This window comes from Acinonyx jubatus, chromosome E2, assembly GCF_027475565.1.
Source record: "Acinonyx jubatus isolate Ajub_Pintada_27869175 chromosome E2, VMU_Ajub_asm_v1.0, whole genome shotgun sequence".
In the NCBI taxonomy this organism is placed as follows: domain Eukaryota; kingdom Metazoa; phylum Chordata; class Mammalia; order Carnivora; family Felidae; genus Acinonyx; species Acinonyx jubatus.
In genome coordinates, this window is record NC_069396.1 from 51431509 (window position 1) to 51449839 (window position 18331).

Consider the following 18331-nt stretch of genomic DNA (forward strand, 5'->3'; position numbering starts at 1 on the left):
TGTATAAAATATCCCCGAGCCCATGTTGGTTTAAGTGAACGGTCGAACACATAAAATGGGGAGAACAGACAAATATTTCATGCAGAAGAGCTCCAAATAATTTATGTAGATACTCCTTCCTCGAGAAGGTGAAGCGAAACTCCTCACTCCTTAGGGGACTGTTCGCAGTGATTTGCCTCCAGAGTGCAGTGTGGGGAAGGAATGGGGAGACCAAGTTTCCAGTGGAGAAACCTGCATTGTCAGCCAGGTGCTTGAGGTGAACACCTACGGTGGGGAGTCACGGTGACATAGTGTACTTTCAGTAATGAGAAGCCGGTGGCACTTCACCTCTGTGGTCTCTCTCCCCATCTATCCCCGTCAGACAAATCCCAGTTGAGGCACAGTCTTGGAAATACTTGACCAGGGTTTTCAACACTGTCAAATCACTAAGAACAAGGAAAGTCGAGAAACTGTCTCAGCCAGAGGAGCCTACGGAGACATGACTGTTAAATGTAATGTGGTATCCTGGGTGGGATCCTGAAGCAGAAGATGAATATTAGGTAAGAACTAAGGAAAGGTGAATAAAAGTATGGACCTTAGTTCATAACAATGTGTCAATATTGGTTCGGTAATTGTAACAAATGTGCCACAGTCATCTAGGATCTTAGTAACAGGGGGAACTGCCTATGGGGTATATGGGAATTCTCTGTATCGTTTTCAGCCTTTCTGAAAATCTAAACTCCACTCTACTAAGATTCTTTTTTAAAAAATCTAAGTTCTTGGGGGCCTGGGGGGCTCAGTTGGCTGAGCATCTGACTTTTTAAAGTTTTTTATTTACTTATTTTTGAGAGAGACTGAGACAGCATGAGTGGGGGAGGGGCAGCTAGAGAATCCCAAGCAGGCTCCGCGCTGCCAGCGCAGAGCCCGATTCGGGGCTCGAACCCACGAGACTGTGAGATCATGACCTGAGCCGAAACCGAGAGTCGGACGCTCAACGGACTGAGCCACCCAGGCGCCCCTAAGCGTCCGACTCGATTTCGGCTCAGGTCATGATCTCATGGTTGTGAGATTGAGCCCCGAGTCGGGCTCTGTGCTGACAGTGTGGAGGCTGCTTGTGATTCTCGCTCCCTCTCTCTGCCTCTCCCCTGCTCCTGTGTGTGCACGTACGCGCTCTCTCTCAAATAAACTTAAAAAAAAAAAAAATCAAGTTCCAGGGCCCTGAATGACTCCAATTATGAATGTCTGTGTCAGAATACAGGAACATGCATTTTCTTACAGGACTTCCAGCTGATTAGGATGCAGACGATTCAAGGCCCGCCTGGTGAGCAAACGCTGTTACCTGGAGGTGGGGCTGGGGCTTAGCTGGGGGAGGGTGGCAATTCACAAGAAACATTTGCTCTCTTCTTACATTCGGAGGCTCTCTTGGGCCACCCACTTGTGGTTGCTGCTGTATTCTGACCGCATGGCAGGTGGAGGTGAGTCTGGATTACCACAAGCCGTTTCGGTTCCGTGTCTGGCCAAGCAGCCCTATCGTAAACGCTTCTGTTTGTTTCAAGCTGTTAAATTTCAGGGTGATCTGTTATGCAGCAATGGATAGCTAATATACCACGCCACTGTTAGGCCAGCGTTTTTCATTTCCAGAAGGTTAGCTTGGTATTTAGGGTGGGACCCAAACCATGATAGCGACGGCGGGAGGACACATTAAATAGCAGCTGCTCAGTTCCCACGGTGCACCCTGCCAGATGCTTCATTTCCATTTTCTCACTTAACAGATACGTGGCGGGAGGAGGCGCTCTGCATCCCATTTCACAGAATGAGAAAACCAAGGCTGAAACAGGGAAAGTGACTTTCCCAAGGTCACAGAGAAAGGAGTCAGGGGGGCACCTGGGTGGCTTGGCCGGTTAAGCGTCGGACTCGTGATTTGGGCTCAGGTCGCGATCTCATGGTTCATGAGTTCTGCGCACCTCCCCCCCCCCCCCCCCCCCCCCCCCCCGTGTAGGTCTCTGCACTGACAGTGCAGAACCTTGCTTGGGATTCGCTCTCTCTCCCTCTGTCTGCCCCTCTCCTGTTCTCTCCAACTAAATAAACTTAAAAAAAAAAAAAAAAGTCAGTACGTAAATTCCGGCTGGTAGGATGCCTGAGCCCCTTCCCTTAGTCACAATGCCGAAAGGGCTTCACACTCATCTTGCTCCTTGGCTCCCCCTCCCGGCCCATCTTTAAGACTTACTTCGCCGCAAGCTGGCCCCTCTGTGGAGGCTCCTGACACCACCCTCTACACAGCTCCCTGCAGCCCCTCAGAACACAGCACACGGTGTAACAGGCACGAACACACCTCTGACGTGTCCCTCTTGTCCCCATCTGACTTCATGGCATCTAAGCGGGTGCCACGCCCCGGAGCCACCATGGCAGCCTTGACCGGTCCTTTCCCTCGCCGCCTCTCCCTGTGACGGGAACCCATCACCAAGCCGGAGTCTCCCCCCCCTCCCCCCAGACGCTTGCCGTCCGCTGCAGCCCCGACCACCCCCTTCCCTCACCACCACGTCTGCTGCTCAGACTCGCCACCCGGCCTCCTGCCAGCTCCGCAGAGTCGCCGGAGGGCCTTTGGAACACTCGCCACCAGCTCCCGCGGCAGGGTGCGCTCCTCCGTGCCGCCCGCCGCCTGGAATCCAGATCTTGGCCCCAGCGGCCGTCCGTGTGGCCTTCCCTGGCCACCCGCCTGCCACAACACCGTGGTCGCTCCCTAGGACCCGGCCCCCTGCTTCATTTTCTTCATGTCACTCTGTGGACACAAGGTCCACCTGCCCGGTAGCCGTCTCTGCTTCCTCTTCCCTTCCTGGCAGACAGAATCCCCGTTCGGATCCAGTGGCAACAAGCTCAAGGGATCCCCTGGTCCTGGTGACAAACCCTGAGGGTCCAGGAAAACTGGGGACATTTTCCTTCCAACCGCCAGGGCTCAGCTGAGGAAGAGCTTGGGGGCATTCTGTCTGGGGGCTGCTATGAGCTTTCCTGGCTCTTCAAACGGGACACAAGGTGGGGGGGGTGTCTGGGAGGGCTCAGTCAGTTAAACGTCTGACTTCGGGTCGGGTCATGATCTTGCGGTTTGTGAGTTCGAGCCCTGCGTCAGGCTCTGTGCTGACAGCTCAGAGCCTGGAGCCTGCTTTGGATTCTGTGTCTCCCTCTCCCTCTGTGCCACCCCCACTTGTGCGAGTGCGCACACGCTCTCTCAAAATCAATAAACATTAAAGAAAAAAATTTTTAAAAAAAGGGACACAAGGGTGGGCTGTGCTCTCTTCCCCGCCCCCTCCAAAGGTCTGCCACGCCGAGGCTGGCTGCCGCTGGCCGTCCTGGATCTCCCGGCTGAGCCACCCCACCACTGTATGCCCCGATTGCTGAACCCTATGGTGACCTTCCTGCTCCTGTGGCCGCGAGCATAGCCACGGCCAGTGTCTGCAATCGCCTTTTCATTTATTTATCACCGCTGCCTTCCCACTCCTAGAATGCAAGCTCCACGGGGAGAGGGACCTTGTTCCTTGCATCACGGTGGCCCCGTTGCACGGACCGGGCGCTGTCTGGCTCATTAGGTGCCTAACAGGTGCTGGCTGAACGCGTGTATGAGGCCCCCAGCTCCTCCTGGGCAGGAACTCCGCTTACGCATCTTCGTGGCTCCAGTGAGAAGCCGGGGCTCGAAACTCTGTTGGATCAGCAGACCAGGGAAGCCAGAAGACAGCCGCTCAAGAACCCAATTTAATAAGACTTACAAGTCGACACGTACAAAAAAAACCTAACCATGTACAAGTCCTTGCCAGACTAGGCACTGAATCTGGAAAGCAGAGAGACTCCGCTGGGGAGGGGCCCCAACAGGCCGGAGATCTGAAGGTATCTTCCCACTGATTCTCTACATCTCGGCCTTATCTAACAAATGTAACCAAACCCCAAAACTGAGGCTAAGATTTAAGAGCTACCCAGGTCTGCCTCGCTCCCTCCCCACACCTCCCTGCTCCGGGACAGAGTAGAACTGAAAGAAGGGGAGACACTATCAAGCTAAAGAGCGTGGAGCCTCTGGCACTGGCCGACAGGGACGTCACCGCGGTCTGGCGACTGGGTGCTTCTCCTGCCTATTTATGGCCAAACGCCCATCATGTTTCCAAGCCGGGCTGGCCACTGCGGGACGGTGAGGGTGGGGAGGAGGCAGAGGGGGGCCCCAGACACCCCGGAGAGGTCGAGGGGAAGGGCTGCGGGGCTGCCTCGCCGCCTGGCCCCAGCTCTCCACCCAGGCGTCACCACTGCAGGGGCCCGATGTCGGCCCCCATCTCCTCCTCCTCGTCCTCCTTCAGCTGGAAAGGCTTCACAGGCCACTTCACCCGGACGACGGGCTCCACGTGGTCCTGAAGCCGGTGTCGCTTCATGTGGGCGTTTCGACTCTTGATTTTGTCGAACACCCTGAGGAGCCACCAGAGGGCGTGGGTCAGAGCAGGCGGCAGGGGGGTCACCCGAGGGCAGGGGGTGCGGGCACAGGGCACATCCGGGGGAAGGGCTGGTACCTCTCACACTCCCTGCAGGGGAAAACGCCCCGGCCCTCCGCACTCCCCGGCGGCTCGGGGGTCCGCTTGGGGCCGGCGTTTGGGCTAGAGTTGAGAATGGACTCCCTCCTGTAACTCTTGGTCTTTATCTTGAACTCGGGAGTGGGGCGGTGGCTGGGTCTCTCCCAAGGGCTGCAAGTGACCTGCAAGAACAGAGATACGGCTATAAGGGTGCCGGCCCTCCACCCTTCTAAGGGAGGCGCTTTCCTCCGCAGGGAAACCCTTCCCTCCGGGCGCCCTTCCCTGTTCCTTGAGCTGGATGGGCCGGGGCCTCTGGATCAGGGCTGACCTCCAGCCCCCACCTTCCCCCAGACCTTCTACCTTTGCTTCTGTCCTGTCTGCCTCCTCTGGCTCTCTCTTGACCCTCTTCTCCAGCCCTGGGGCTCGGCCACAGTCAAACTTGATCATTTTTTTCCAGATGTAATAGTACTCAACACACTGGGCTACAGTCTTTGTCTGAATCTAGTGAAAGAAAACAGGAGCCGGCTACGGGAGACACCTCACAAGCGAGCGAGGGGCGTCCCGTGTGGCGGCGAAGCCCCAAGTCCCCTCCCCCGGGGCCAGTCACTGTCTGAAAGCCCTCCTGAGATGCCTCTGCTTCAGCCTGGGGCCCCGTTTGCTGCAAGGGGCGGAGAATCACAAAGCCCTCGCGGCTGAGGGGGGTTTCGGAGCGAAGCCCCCATAGCCAACACCGGCTAAGCTCTGCGCCCTGAGTGGCAAATCCATCCCGGGGATGCTTCCCTGCGGGAAGGCGCCCTAGAAGGCGTGCCACGAGCATGCTCACTGTGGCATCACGCCCAGTAGCCGCCTGCTTCCCCACCGGGACTAATGCGAGCAGAAGGCCCTCAGGGGGAGCCTCCCGGCCTTCGTGACCCGTCGTGGGGCCCCCGAGGGACAGGGGAGAGTGGCCCACGAGAGGAGGAAGAGGTTCTGAGGGCACGGTTTGATCCTGGGCAATCAGACCCCACTTTGCTCCTCCCTCCACTGAGAAGTAATGCCGCGAACGGTACCTTCTATAAAAACAAAACGCGAGGGAAAAGTTTAACGGCTCTGGAAAGAAAATGGCTCAGGTAAATCAGATTGGCCATTTAATATCTGGAGCTCACTTCAGGAGATATCTCCTCCTCCGTGTGAATTTTTCTCAGCTTTGTGTGTCTTCACAAACTAAGAGTCAAAATAGTACATCCCTGCCCGTCTAGGAACTGTCACTAAGTTAAAAACCAAAACCAAAACACGTTGAACTTCTGCTTCCAAACAAGACAGAGCAACAGGGGCTAGAGCTCTCTCCCATCCAGAACAGTGAAAAGACAACAGGTAGACTACATGAAAGGACAGTCGGTAAGACATCAGGCGTCCATCAAAGAAGTCTTGCTGAGAGAAAGAAAAATAAACTACCACCTTGGGAGAGCTTCCAGGCCACAGCTGGGCGAGGGGGGCGGCCCAGGCAGAGCCCGGCAGACTCCCTGAGTTGGAAGGGAGCCGAGTGCCTGGGGCCAAGGTGGCAAGAGTCCACAGGACAAAGTACAGCAGAGGAGACGGCGGCGCAGGGGAAAACGCCAGAGATCCGGACAGCGTTGCCCTCGAGGATTCCGCGAAGTGCGTGTGAAGAGACCACACGAAGCTCGGTAAAGACTCATCCAAAATGGTCAGAGGGAAAGGTGCCTGTGGCTCTCGTGGGGACGGGAATGGTGTGTGTCCCCACCAGCTGGGGTGGAAGACCTCATAATTCACAGGGCACCAGTAGAGTTAAGAGGAGGGTTTTGCCTCAGAAATGAGGAATAATTAATTAGCCTTAGATGAAAGCTGTTCTGGTTCCAGGTTAAAAAACCTAAAGGCAATACCCCAAAGGAACAAGCTGTGGGGCGCCTGGGTGGCTCGGTTGGTTAAACTCTTGGTTTGGCCCAGGTCATCATCCCAGGGTCATGGGACTGAGCCCCGCGTCGGGCTCCAACAGCCTGCTTGAGATCCTTATTCTCCCTCTCTCTGCCCCTCCCCAACTCGCACACATATGCTCGCTCGCTCTCTTTCTGTCTCAAAATAAATAAAACTTCAAAAAAAGGGAAAAAGTTGTTTTCAAGTAACTGTGCCAGAACAAAGTTCAAGGATATTTATAAGAATGAAAAAATATCCAGCACCCAATAAGCCGAAATTCACAACGCCTGGAATCTAATGAAAAATTACCAGGCAAGCAAAGAGCCAGGAAAATCTAAAATGTGGAGAAAAGTCAATCTGTCAAAATCAACCCAGAGCACACACAGATGTTAGAATTGGCACCAAAGTGGGGCGCCTGGGTGGCTCAGTCAGTTAAGCGGCCGACTTCGGTTCAGGTCATGGTCTTGCTGTCTGTTGAGTTCGAGCCCCACATCGGGCTCTGGGCTGACAACTCGGAGCCTGGAGCCTGCTTCCGATTCTGTGTCTCCCTCTCTCTCTGACCCTCCCCCATTCATGCTCTGTCTCTCTCTGTCTCAAAAATAAATAAACGTTAAAAAAAAAAAAGAATTGGCACCAAAGGACATTAATATTATGATATCTGCATAATATATGATCAAAAAGTTAGGTAGAGACATGGAAGATATAAAAGAGACCCAAAGGGGGCGCCTGGGTGTCTCAGTCGGTTAAGTGTCCGACCTCAGCTCAAGTCATGATCTTGTGGTCCGTGAGTTGGTACCCCCCATCGGGCTCTGTGCTGGCAGCCCCGAGCCTGGACCCTGCTTCGGATTCTGTCCTCTCTCTGCCCCCACCCCGCCCCCCGCTCGCACTGTCTCTCTCTCTCTCTCTCAAAAATAAATAAGCATTCAAAAAAATAATAAAAATTAAAAAAGAGACCCAAAGAGAACTTTTAAGGACAGAAAAAAATCTAAGATGAACACTACACTGCATGGGATTAATGACAGATTCAGGGCCGCAGGAGGAAAGATGAGTGAACTTGAAGATGCAGCGACAGAAACCATCCAAAATGAACCACACAGAGGGAAGACAGTCAGATAGATGAAAAAGAGAGTCAGTGAGCTGTGGGGCAAGTGCAGGAAGCCACACACACACACACACACACACACACACACACACACACACATCAGTGGGGTCCTTGAAGGAAAAGGGAGGGACACAAGACATATTTGAAGAAGGAAGGCTGAATATCCCCCAATTGAATAAAAACTCCAAACCCACAGATCTAAGAAGCTCAACAAACCCCAATCATAAGGGGGGGGCGGGGGGGAGAAGAAAACGATGCCAACGCACACCGTAATAAAACTGCTCAAAATCAGGAGTAGAGAGAAATTCATCCAAACAGCCAGCCACAAAACAAACAGAAGACATGTTTTATACATAGGAGCAAAGACAAGGAAACCAGGAGATTTCGTGCTGGGAAACAGTAAAAGCAAGAAGAAAATAGAGCAACATCTTTAAATTACTTCAAGACTTCAAAAAAAACCCGTCAAACTAGAATGCCACGCTTAGCAAAGATAGCTTTCGGAAATGAAGGCAAAATAGAGACTTTTCAAAAAAAGTTTATTTATTTATTTATTTGGAGAGAGAGAGAGAGAGAAAGAGAGAGCGAGCACAAGTGGGGAAGGGGCAGAGAAAGAGAGACAGAGAGGGAGAGAGAGAATCCCAAGCAGGCTCCGTGCCACCAGTGCACAGCCTGATGTGGGGCTCGATCTCATGAACCGTGAGACCACGACCTGAGCCAAAGTCCAATGATTAACCCACTGAGCCACCCAGGTGCCCCCCGAATAAAGACTTTTTTAGATACACAAAAGCTGGAAAAATCCATTACTAGCAAACCTACACCACAAGAAATGTGAAAGGATTTACATTGATCTAGTTCTTTCTGGAAAATGATACCTGATGGAAACATGGATCTACACAGAGGGATGCATAGCCATGAAATGAGGGACTATGTGGGTAAAAATATAAGACTTTGTATTACTGAAATCTCTCTAAAAATAACTGGCTGTTCGAACGAAAATAATAACAAGGCATTCGGGGGTTTATAACATATGGAAAATAAGATGCATAACGATGATAATATAAGGGCCAGGAGGAGAGACAGAGGTGCACTAATTCTGCATGCAAAGTGTTATCCAATTACTTGAAGGTTCGACTGTGGTGAGTTAAAGATGAGTAGTTAAAAACCCATGGGGCGCCTGGGTGGCTCAGTCGGTTAAGCGTCCGACTTCAGCTCAGGTCACGATCTCGCGGTCCGTGAGTTCGAGCCCCGCGTCGGGCTCTGGGCTGACGGCTCGGAGCCTGGAGCCTGCTTCGGATTCTGTGTCTCCCTTTCTCTCTGCCCCTCCCCCGTTCATGCTCTGTCTCTCTCTGTCCCAAAAATAAATAAACATTAAAAAAAAACAACAACAACAACAAAACCTTAAAGCCACTACCAGTGTAATAATGAGTTACAGCCAATAAGCCAACAAAGGAGATAAAACAGAATCCTAAAATTTACTACTCCAATAATCTAAAACAAGGCAGAAAAAGCAGAAAGGGGAAACAAAGATCAGGTGAGACATTCAGGAAACAAACAGTGAGATAATGGACTTGAAGCTAACCGTCTCGACAATCACGTTCAATGTGAATGGTCTAAACACCCTAACTAAAATACCGAATGTTAAAAAAAAAAAAAAAGCATACAATGGAATATTACTCAACCATAAAGAAGAATGAAATCTTGCCATTTGCAACATGGGTGGAGCTAGAGAGTATAATGCTAAGTGAAATAAGTGGGAGAAAGACAGATACCACATGATTTCACTCACATATGGAATTTAAAAACAGTTGAAAAACAAACAAAAAAAGAGCAAAAGAGACAAGTAAAAAAACAGATTCTTTTTTTAAATGTGTATTTATTTATTTTGGGATTGGGGGAGGGGCAGAGAGAAAAGAGAGAGAGAATCCTGAGCAGGCTCTGCACTGTTAGTGCAGAGCCCAAGACGGGGCTCGAACTCAAATTGTGAGATCATGACCCGAGCTGAAACCAGGAGGTGGACACCTAACCGAATGAGCCAACCAGGCGCCCCAAGGAAACAGATTCTTAACTACAGAGGACAAACTGGTGGTTACCAGGGGGGAAATGGGGGGGGGGGGAGGGATGAAACAGGTGAAAGGGATTAAGAGTATACTTATCTTTTTTTATTTTAAGTTTGTTTTAGTGTTTATTTATTTTTGAGAGAGAGAGAGAGAGAGAGAGAGAGCGAGCAGGGGAGGCGCAGAGAGAGAAGGAGACACAGAATCCGAAACAGGCTCCAGGCTCTGAGCCATCCACACAGAGCCCGACGCGGGGCTCGAACCCACGAACCGCAAGATAGTGATCTGAGCCGGAGTCGGATGTCAGATCCAATATGCCAACCAGGCGACCCAAGAGTACACTTATCTTGATGAGCACTGAGCAAAGTACAGAATTGCTGAATCATTATATTGGACACCTGAAACTAATGTAACACTTCGTTAATTAGACTTCAATTAAAACAAATTTTAAAAAAGCAACATCCAACGCATGCTACTTATAAGGACACACCGTAAATGTGAAAACACAAATATGTTAAAAGTAAGAGGTTGAATAAAGATATACCACGCAAACACCCATCACCTTCTGAGAAAGCTGGAATGGTTGGCTATACTGGTCTCAGAAAAACAGATTTCAGAGCAAAAAAATAATAGGGATAAAGGAAATCATTTCATGGTGATAAAAAGGTCCATTTAATGAAGGAAACATAAGAATCCTCAGTGTTTATGCAGCTAAATCAGAGCTTCAAAATATGTGAAGCAAAACCTGATAGAACTACAGGGAAAAATAGATCCACAGCTATAGGCAAGTATTTTATTATCCCATTCTCAATAATTGCTAGAGCGCGTAGACAATAAAGGTATGGAAAACCCAAACCATACAATCAACCGTCTTGAACTGGTATTTATTTGTTTATAATGTTTGTTAATGCTTATTTTTGAGAGCAAGAGACAGAATGTGAGCGGGGGAGGGGCAGAGACAGAAGGAGACACAGAATGTGAAGCAGGTTCCAGGCTCTGAGCGGTCAGCACAGAGCCCTACCCGGGACTCGAACCCACGGACCGTGAGGTCATAGCCTGAGCTGAAGTCAGACATGCTTAACCGACTGAGCCACCCAGGCGCCCCTGTGTGCTTTTTTTTTTTTTAAGGTTTTTTGTTGTTGTTGTTGTTGTTTTTTTTTTTTTTTTTTTTTTTGAGAGCGAGAACAAGAACGATAGCAAGCAGGGGAGGGGCAGAGAAAGGAGGAGACGGAATCTGAAGCAGGCTCCACGTTGTCAGCACAGAGCCCAACACGGGGCTCGAAGTCAAAAACCATGAGATCATCACCTGAGCCGAAGTCGGGATGCTTAACCGACTGAGCCACCCAGACGCCCCACGAGCGTGGCTTTTTAAATTAAAAACTGTTTATGATACAAGCACAGTGGCACCCCCGAGGGGCCCTTCAGCTCTAGCCCAGCTCAGCTACACGAGGCGGGGCCTTGTCTACACCGGCGCGCCCACATTCACCTTACCGTCTTGTGGATCAAGTAAAAGTCCTTCTTGTGGGTGCAGAACGCCTTCTTGAAAAGCCTCTTCTCCATGGGGGTCCAGATGTCTGAACCTATTCGAGAAATAGCCAAGACGAGGAAGGACATGGCTGAAGGGCAGACCCCCCTCCTTTTTACAGCCGCCATTACCAAGCACAATTATGCGTCGAGCCTTCTGCTAAGCCCCTTCCTTGCTTAATCTCATACAACTCTCACAAAAGCCTTAGCAAGTAGGGACCATTACAATCTCCTCCTTACAGATGCAGCAACTGAGGCTTCCGTTGGTTGGGAGACTCGCCGAGGCCAGGGCCCCGGCCTGCCTGACTCCAGGGCTGGCGTGCTCACCGCTGCGCCCCAGCCTGCCTCCACCTCTCCCTGGTGGCCGAGCAGAGCGTGCGAGGGAACCCTGGGAAAGGGGGAGGGTGGGGTGCAACCAGCAGAAAACCCACCCACGGAGTCACTTCCCGAGAGGACAGGCCCTTCTGGAAAGGCAGGTGAAGGCCCCAAGAGAACTTGCTGTTGGGAACTGGCTGTTCACAAGGTCCCGGCCAGGCAAAAACCACACCCGCCGCCTTGTTCCAGTCACCTGTATAGCGGTAGTCGGCCAGTGGGTGAGTCTGCGGCTTCTGGGGTCCTCTGAGTAAGAGGGTCTCCAGGGCAGCCTGAAACAAGAGGAGCGTGGCAGGCGATTTTTTCTTTCATGCATTCGAAAAACACTTAGGGGCCACCTGGGTGGCTCAGCCGGTTAAGCGTCCGACTTCGGCTGCGGTCATGATCTCGCGGTTCGTGGGTTCGAGCCCCGCGCCGGGCTCTGTGCTGGCAGCTCGGGGCCTGGAGCCTGCTTCCAATTCTGTGTCTCCTTCTCTCTCTGCCCCTCCCCTTGCTCATGCTCTGTCTCTCTCTCAAAAATAAACAAACGGTAAAAAATTAAAAAAAAAACAAACACTTCGTGCCCTCCCTCAGACCTTCTCCGGCCCTACTGCTCGGAGCGTGCATGCCCCACAGACTGGCCACCACCCGTGAACCATTTGCGGATGCGGGGACTGCATCGCTAAGCATACTGGTGAGTGCGGCTGACAGATTTCTTGTGGCAACATTTTCCTGATGTGGGAAACGGTGTGGGGATTTATTCTGGCGTGAGCACCTTCCTTCATCAAGGACCCCCATTTGGAATCGCACTGCCCTCGACCACTACCCCCCTTCATGTTCTTCATGGCGCTAACCACCAACAATTTTTTAAAAACTTATTTCCTATTTTAGGGGCGCCTGGGTGGCTCAGTTGGTTGAGTGTCCGACTTGCGCTCAGGTCCTAAATCTCAGTTCGCGAGTTCAAGCCCCGCATCGGGCTCTCTGCTGTCAGCACGGAGCTTGCTTCGGATCCCCTGTCTCCCTCTCTCTCTGCCCCTTCCCTGCTCACGCTCTCTCATAGGTAAATAAAAACATTAAAAAAAAATTAAAAATATATTTCCTGTTTCGACTCTTCTAAAATGTAAGCCTGCAAATAGAGGGATTTTGTCCTGCTCACCAGAGTAACCCCCATCAGGTCCAGCCATGTAATGTGGGGAACCCAGTGCAAAATAAAAACACCAGCCCCCTGCTCAAAAATTATCTTAATTTTCATTAAGAATTTCAAGATGGTGGCGGCAGCATGAAACCAAGACCGGGGCCCCCGAGCCGGCCCTGGACCCCGTGCCACGACATTACCAAGCGCTTGAGACAACTCTTATCAATATGTGTTGACTCTGCCAAGCACCTCCTACGTGCCAGCTGCTGCCTCTGAGCTTGAGAAAAAGCCATGACTGTGGCACCAGACTCTTGGGGACCTAGCTCGAGTGATGACACTTTTCCTCTCATTACTCAGAGTTGGTTTCTTTTCTAAATGTCAAGAATGTGAGGAGGGTCCTTGGAGTAGGCAGAGGCATTTCTGTTGCATCAGGGGTTTTCACATGTGGGTTTTTAATCGAGGAGATAGAGCTTGGTAAATAAACCCAATCAGGGGCGCTTGGGTAGCTCAGTCGGTTGAGCATCCGACTTCGGCTCAGGTCGTGATGTCGCAGTCTGTGGGTTCAAGCCCCGCATCGGGCTCCGTGCCGACAGCTTGGAGCCTGGAGCCTGCTTCGGATTCTGCATTTCCCTCTCTCTCTGCCCCTCCCCTGTTTGCACTCGGTCTCTCAAAAAATAAAATAAGAAATGTAAAAATAAATACATAAATAAACCCAATCAGTGCAGGACCCGAGACGGGTGCACTGGGCTGTGGCTCCCCAGTGCCCCTGAGCTGTCTCCAAGGGACACCGGCACTGTTGTTGCTCCCGAGAGACAACTGGTTCACTGAGCCCATATCTGCAGCTCACAAGCACCACACCGATCCCAAAGCCACGGGAGAAGGACGCTTGGCCTTCCTTCACTCTCCACGGGCCGCACACCCCGGAGCAGACAGCACGATGTGCACACCTGCAGCCTCCGGCCCCGGAAGAGCAGGGAGCTCCCTCAGACTCCCCCTCGCCCTGCCCCTGCCTCCACCTCACCTGAACGCTGCCCTGGGCTTCGTGCAGGCAGTGCAGGGCGAGCTCCAGATTGGTGCCCCCTCCCGGCATCACGCTGGAGCAGGCCACGTTGCAGAGCTCGGTCACTGTTTCCAGCCAGCGGTCCCAGCGGAGGGTGAGAGAGAAGAGACACGCGGAGTCAGCAAGTGCCAGGGCGGACACTTCCCTGATGGCACAGAGAGGGGCTCCTTGAAAGCGGGATGAGGGAAGGGAGGCACGAGCACTTGCTCTGAACGGCCTGGCCCGAATCGTGTGAGAAGGGAGGTGGGTGCAGGAGATGACAGCTCAGGAGAAGCAAGAGTGCGCCAAGCATGATCCCGTGCTTCTTGGCCAAGGTGAGAACTGTGGGGGAGAAATCCTCAGACGGCGGGGGTGGGGGGGGGGGGGGGGGGGGCAGGGCCCTTGGGAATTTGGCCGCAGAGTCTCAGCCACCTCTGTCCTGCGTTTCCAGGTTGGTCATCACATCTCCCCACGGCTTCCAGACCAGAGAAGCTACGTGCTCATCCATTCCGGCCAGCGACCTCTCCTGGAGCTCTGGGATCTCAGCCTGAAACCGGCTTCCTATGTTGATGTGTCTGAAATGAGGCCACGCACACAGACGCGCGAGGCGTACACGCGTGACCAAGACGGGAAACGCAACAGAGACGCGCAGCGCGCCCTGCTCTCGGGCCACAGCCCTGCCCTGGGGAAACCCTCTGCCATTCTGTCGCGTGTGTTGAGTGTCCCGACATCCCTGACAGACACGTGCGGGCATCCCAGAAACCTCTCCAGGGATACTTCCTTCCTTTCTCTGATTTGTCCTATTGCCATATCTCTGGCTTCCGGTGTCTCTTCGGGTCTAGGATAGGGGAGGTATATGCTGATACCTGGCACGTGTCTACATCCATGGCCATTTTGATCTAGCCATGTGCCACAGACACTCAAGGGTCTTGCACTGGACCATCACCAATTCCACCCAGAACTCCAGGGTCCTAGACATTCTGTCCCCCTGACCCGGCTATGGTACATCTGGACAGAAGGAATATTGGGGGGACCTTCCACATCCACCCACAGAAATGCACCCCTTCTCTTTTAGGGAGACTCTGGAGCTAGACAGGATCCCCTATGATGCTTTTCCTTGGGAAAAACAGACACTGGCTCACAAGGAGGGTAAAACCACCCCCACTTTGGAAGGACCCACCCTCCGGTGCCAGGTCTGTTCCAACTCACGGTTCAATGCTGATCTTGGCGTCATCCTTTACCATGCAGATGCCAAAAGAGCCATCCACTTGATCTAGAAAACACACAACAAAAAGCCTCAAGAAGGTGGACCACGAGTGATCTCGGGGGGCGCAGGCTCTTTAAGATCGCGTGATAAGGTGGCTCCTCACGAAATTAAAAATAGAACTACCACATGATCCGGCAATCCCACTTCTGGGTATTTAACCAAAAGAGCTGAGATCAGCATCTCAAAAGGAATATCTACACTCCCACGTTTACTCGACACTACTCACGTCAGCGGAAACGACGTAATGTCCACCGACAGAGGAGCGGGTAAGGAAAATGTGGTATTCACATACAACGGAATACCGTTCAACCTGTTTTGGTTTGTTTTTAAGGATCTTTTCAGATGCAACAACACGGATGAGACTTGCGGACGTTATGCCAAGTGAAACAAGTCACAGAGAAGGAAATACTGCATGACTCCGCTTCTAGAAGTACCTAAAATCGTCACTTGCACATAATCGGAGCGGCATGGTAGTTGTCAGGGGCTGGGGGTGCTGGGGAAGTGGGTACCGAGAACTCAGTGAGCATTAGGTCTCAGTGAAGCCAGATGAATAAGCTCCAGGTCTCTCACGCTACTCTCCTGTTAACTGTTTTTATCACAATAAAACAGTTTTTTTTAAAGTACGCTTCACATCCAGCGTGGAGTCCAACGTGGGACCCAAACTCACGACCCCAAGTTCAAGCCCGGAGTTGAGATCAAGAGTCAGATGCTTAACTGACTGAGCCACCCAGGTGCCCCCACAATCAAACACAATTTTATTTTATTTTTTTTTTCAACGTTTATTTATTTTTGGGACAGAGAGAGACAGAGCATGAACGGGCGAGGGGCAGAGAGACAGGGAGACACAGAATCGGAAACAGGCTCCAGGCTCCGAGCCGTCGGCCCAGAGCCCGACGCGGGGCTCGAACCCACGGACCGCGAGATCGTGACCTGGCTGAAGTCGGACGCTCAACCGACTGCGCCACCCAGGCGCCCCAAACACAATTTTAAAAAAGATCGCACGAAGGGGCATTGGACTTCCAAAAAGCAGAGTAAGGGACTCAGCCGAACAACAAATTCACTGATAAAAATTATTTTAAAGAACAGTAAGTGAAAGTCCCTGGAAGCTGTCCTAAAGGCATACAGCATTTTACAAAATACCCATTCAAGAAAGCGACTAAATATTGGTAAGAACGGTGAGAGTCTGTGGCATCCGCCCATCACTTACCCACCCACCCCCGCCAGCTCTGTGTAACAGGGGCCCTGCCCAGAGTGCCCTACTCCAGGCAGGTGCAGCCAAGGAGACAGGTTTCCTCTGCCCACAGTTCCCACGCTTAAATAACTAAAGGAAGGTATGATAAAGATTTCTAACAAAGACAGGATACCATTAAGAGACAGAATATGTAAGAAAGGACCAAATGGAAGTCCTGGGGTTAAAAAAGTACGATAGGGGCACCTGGGTGGCTCAGTCGGTCGAGGGTCCGACTTGTGCTCAGGTCATGATCTCGCAGTTCATGAATTCGAGCCCCACATCCCGCTCGCGGCTGTTAGCCTGTCAGCACAGAGCCCACTTCAGATCCTCTGTCCCCCTCTCTCTGCCCCTCCCCCACTCGCACTCTCTCAAAAAAATATTTAAAAGATAAAAAAAATACAATAACCAAAATGAGGTCAACGGTAGATGTGCGCTGGCAGAAGAAATGATCAGCAAACTGCAAGGTCAATGGAAATTATGTAATCTGAAGAACAGAGAGAAAAAAAGAATGGAGGAAAATGGAGTGAGCCTCAGAGAAATGTGGGACATCATTAAACGCAGCAAAATACTCGTAATGAGAGTACCAGAAAAAGAGGAGGAGGGGCAGAAAAACACGAATCATGGCTTTGATGCAACAGCTGAAAACTTCCCACATTTGGTAACAGGATAGGATAGGATAGGATAGGATAGGATAGGATAGGATAGGGAAGGGAGGGGAGGGGAGGGGAGGGGAGGGGAGGGGAGGGGAGGGGAGGGGAGGGGAGGGGAGGGGAGGAAAGGAAAGGAAAGGAAAGGAAAGGAAAAGATCTAGAAATCCAAGAAACTACAAACTCTAAATAGAATAAACACAAAGAGGTGTACATCCAGACACATCTTTGGCAAAATGTTGAAAGCCAAAGATAAAGATCTTGAAAGTACAAAGAGAAAACCAACTTATTCCGTGCAAGAACACCCCAGTCAGATTAACGGCAGACTTCTCGTCAGAAACAATGGCAGTCAGAAGGCAGTGGGATAACATACCCAAACTGCTGGAAGTAAAAAAAACTATCAACCAAGAATCACATCCAGCAAGCTCCTTTTCAAAAATAAAGGTGAAAAAAAGTGACTCTCAGACAAATAAAAATTGCGAAGATTTGTCGCGAGACCTGTCTTACGAGACACGGTAAAGGTGGAATATCACTCAGTCATAAAAAGGAACAGAATGCTGACATAAACTGCAACCGAGGCGAAGCCTGAAAACATCACGCTAAGGGAAAGGAGGTGGTCACGAAAGACCACATATGATAGGATTCCACATATGTGTAATGTCCAGATTATACTAGCAGTTACCTGGGGAGGGGGGGGTACACCTGGGGTTGGGGGGCAGGGACAGGAGTGGCTGCTAATGAGTGTGGGGCTTCTTTCGTGGGTGATGACAATGCCTGAAAGTTGATGGTAGTAATGGATGCAGTTCTGTGAACAGAACTAAAACCACCGCTGGGAAGGCAAATTGGTGCAGCCACTCTGGAAAACAGTACGGAGGTTCCTCAAAAAATTAAAAATAGATCTACCTTACGACCCAGCCATTGCACTACTAGGCATTTATCCATGGGATACAGGGGTGCTGTTTCGAAGGGACACATGCAGCCCCATGTTTATAGCAGCACTATCCACAATAGCCAAAGTCTGGAAAGAGCCCAAACGTCCGTCGATGGATGAACGGATAAAGAAGATGTGGTCTATATATACAGTGGAGTATTACTTGGCAATCAGAGAGAATGAAATCTTGCCATTTGCAGCTACGTGGATGGAACTGGAGGGTATTATGCTATGCGAGATTAGTCGGTCAGAGAAAGACAAATATCATATGACCTCACTCATATGAGGACTTTAAGAGACAAAACAGATGAACATAAGGGAAGGGAAGCAAAGATAATATAAAAACAGGGAGGGGGACCAAACAGAAGAGACTCATAAATATGGAGAACAAACAGAGGGTTACTGGAGGGGGTGTGCGAGGGGGGAGGGGCTAAATGGGGAAGGGGCACTAAGGAATCTACTCCTGAAATCATTGTTGCCCTATATGCTAACTACTTTGGATGTAAATTAAAAAAAATAAAATTAAATAAAAAAACCTCACTGCATTACATGCTTTAAAGGGATAAACCGTATGTAAATTATATCTCCATAACGATAATAAACACCAAAGAAAGTTCTT

At 51.0% G+C, this 18331-nt stretch overlaps 1 protein-coding gene across 2 annotated transcripts in view; it reads right to left on the bottom strand.

Annotated features, from left to right (window-relative positions):
• Positions 1-3710: 3710 nt before the first annotated feature.
• Positions 3711-18331, bottom strand: part of ZNF541 (zinc finger protein 541) — a 30694-nt gene continuing 16073 nt past the window's right edge. For both annotated transcript variants that reach the window (XM_027037930.2, XM_027037929.2), the window contains exons 8-15: positions 14846-14909; positions 14069-14211; positions 13619-13722; positions 11680-11755; positions 11079-11167; positions 4881-5021; positions 4521-4702; positions 3711-4419 (exon numbers count right to left, since the gene is read on the bottom strand). In XM_027037930.2, the coding sequence (XP_026893731.1) occupies positions 4257-4419; positions 4521-4702; positions 4881-5021; positions 11079-11167; positions 11680-11755; positions 13619-13722; positions 14069-14211; positions 14846-14909 (962 nt within the window). In that variant the 3' untranslated portion in view covers positions 3711-4256. The remainder of the gene's footprint in view (positions 4420-4520; positions 4703-4880; positions 5022-11078; positions 11168-11679; positions 11756-13618; positions 13723-14068; positions 14212-14845; positions 14910-18331) is intronic.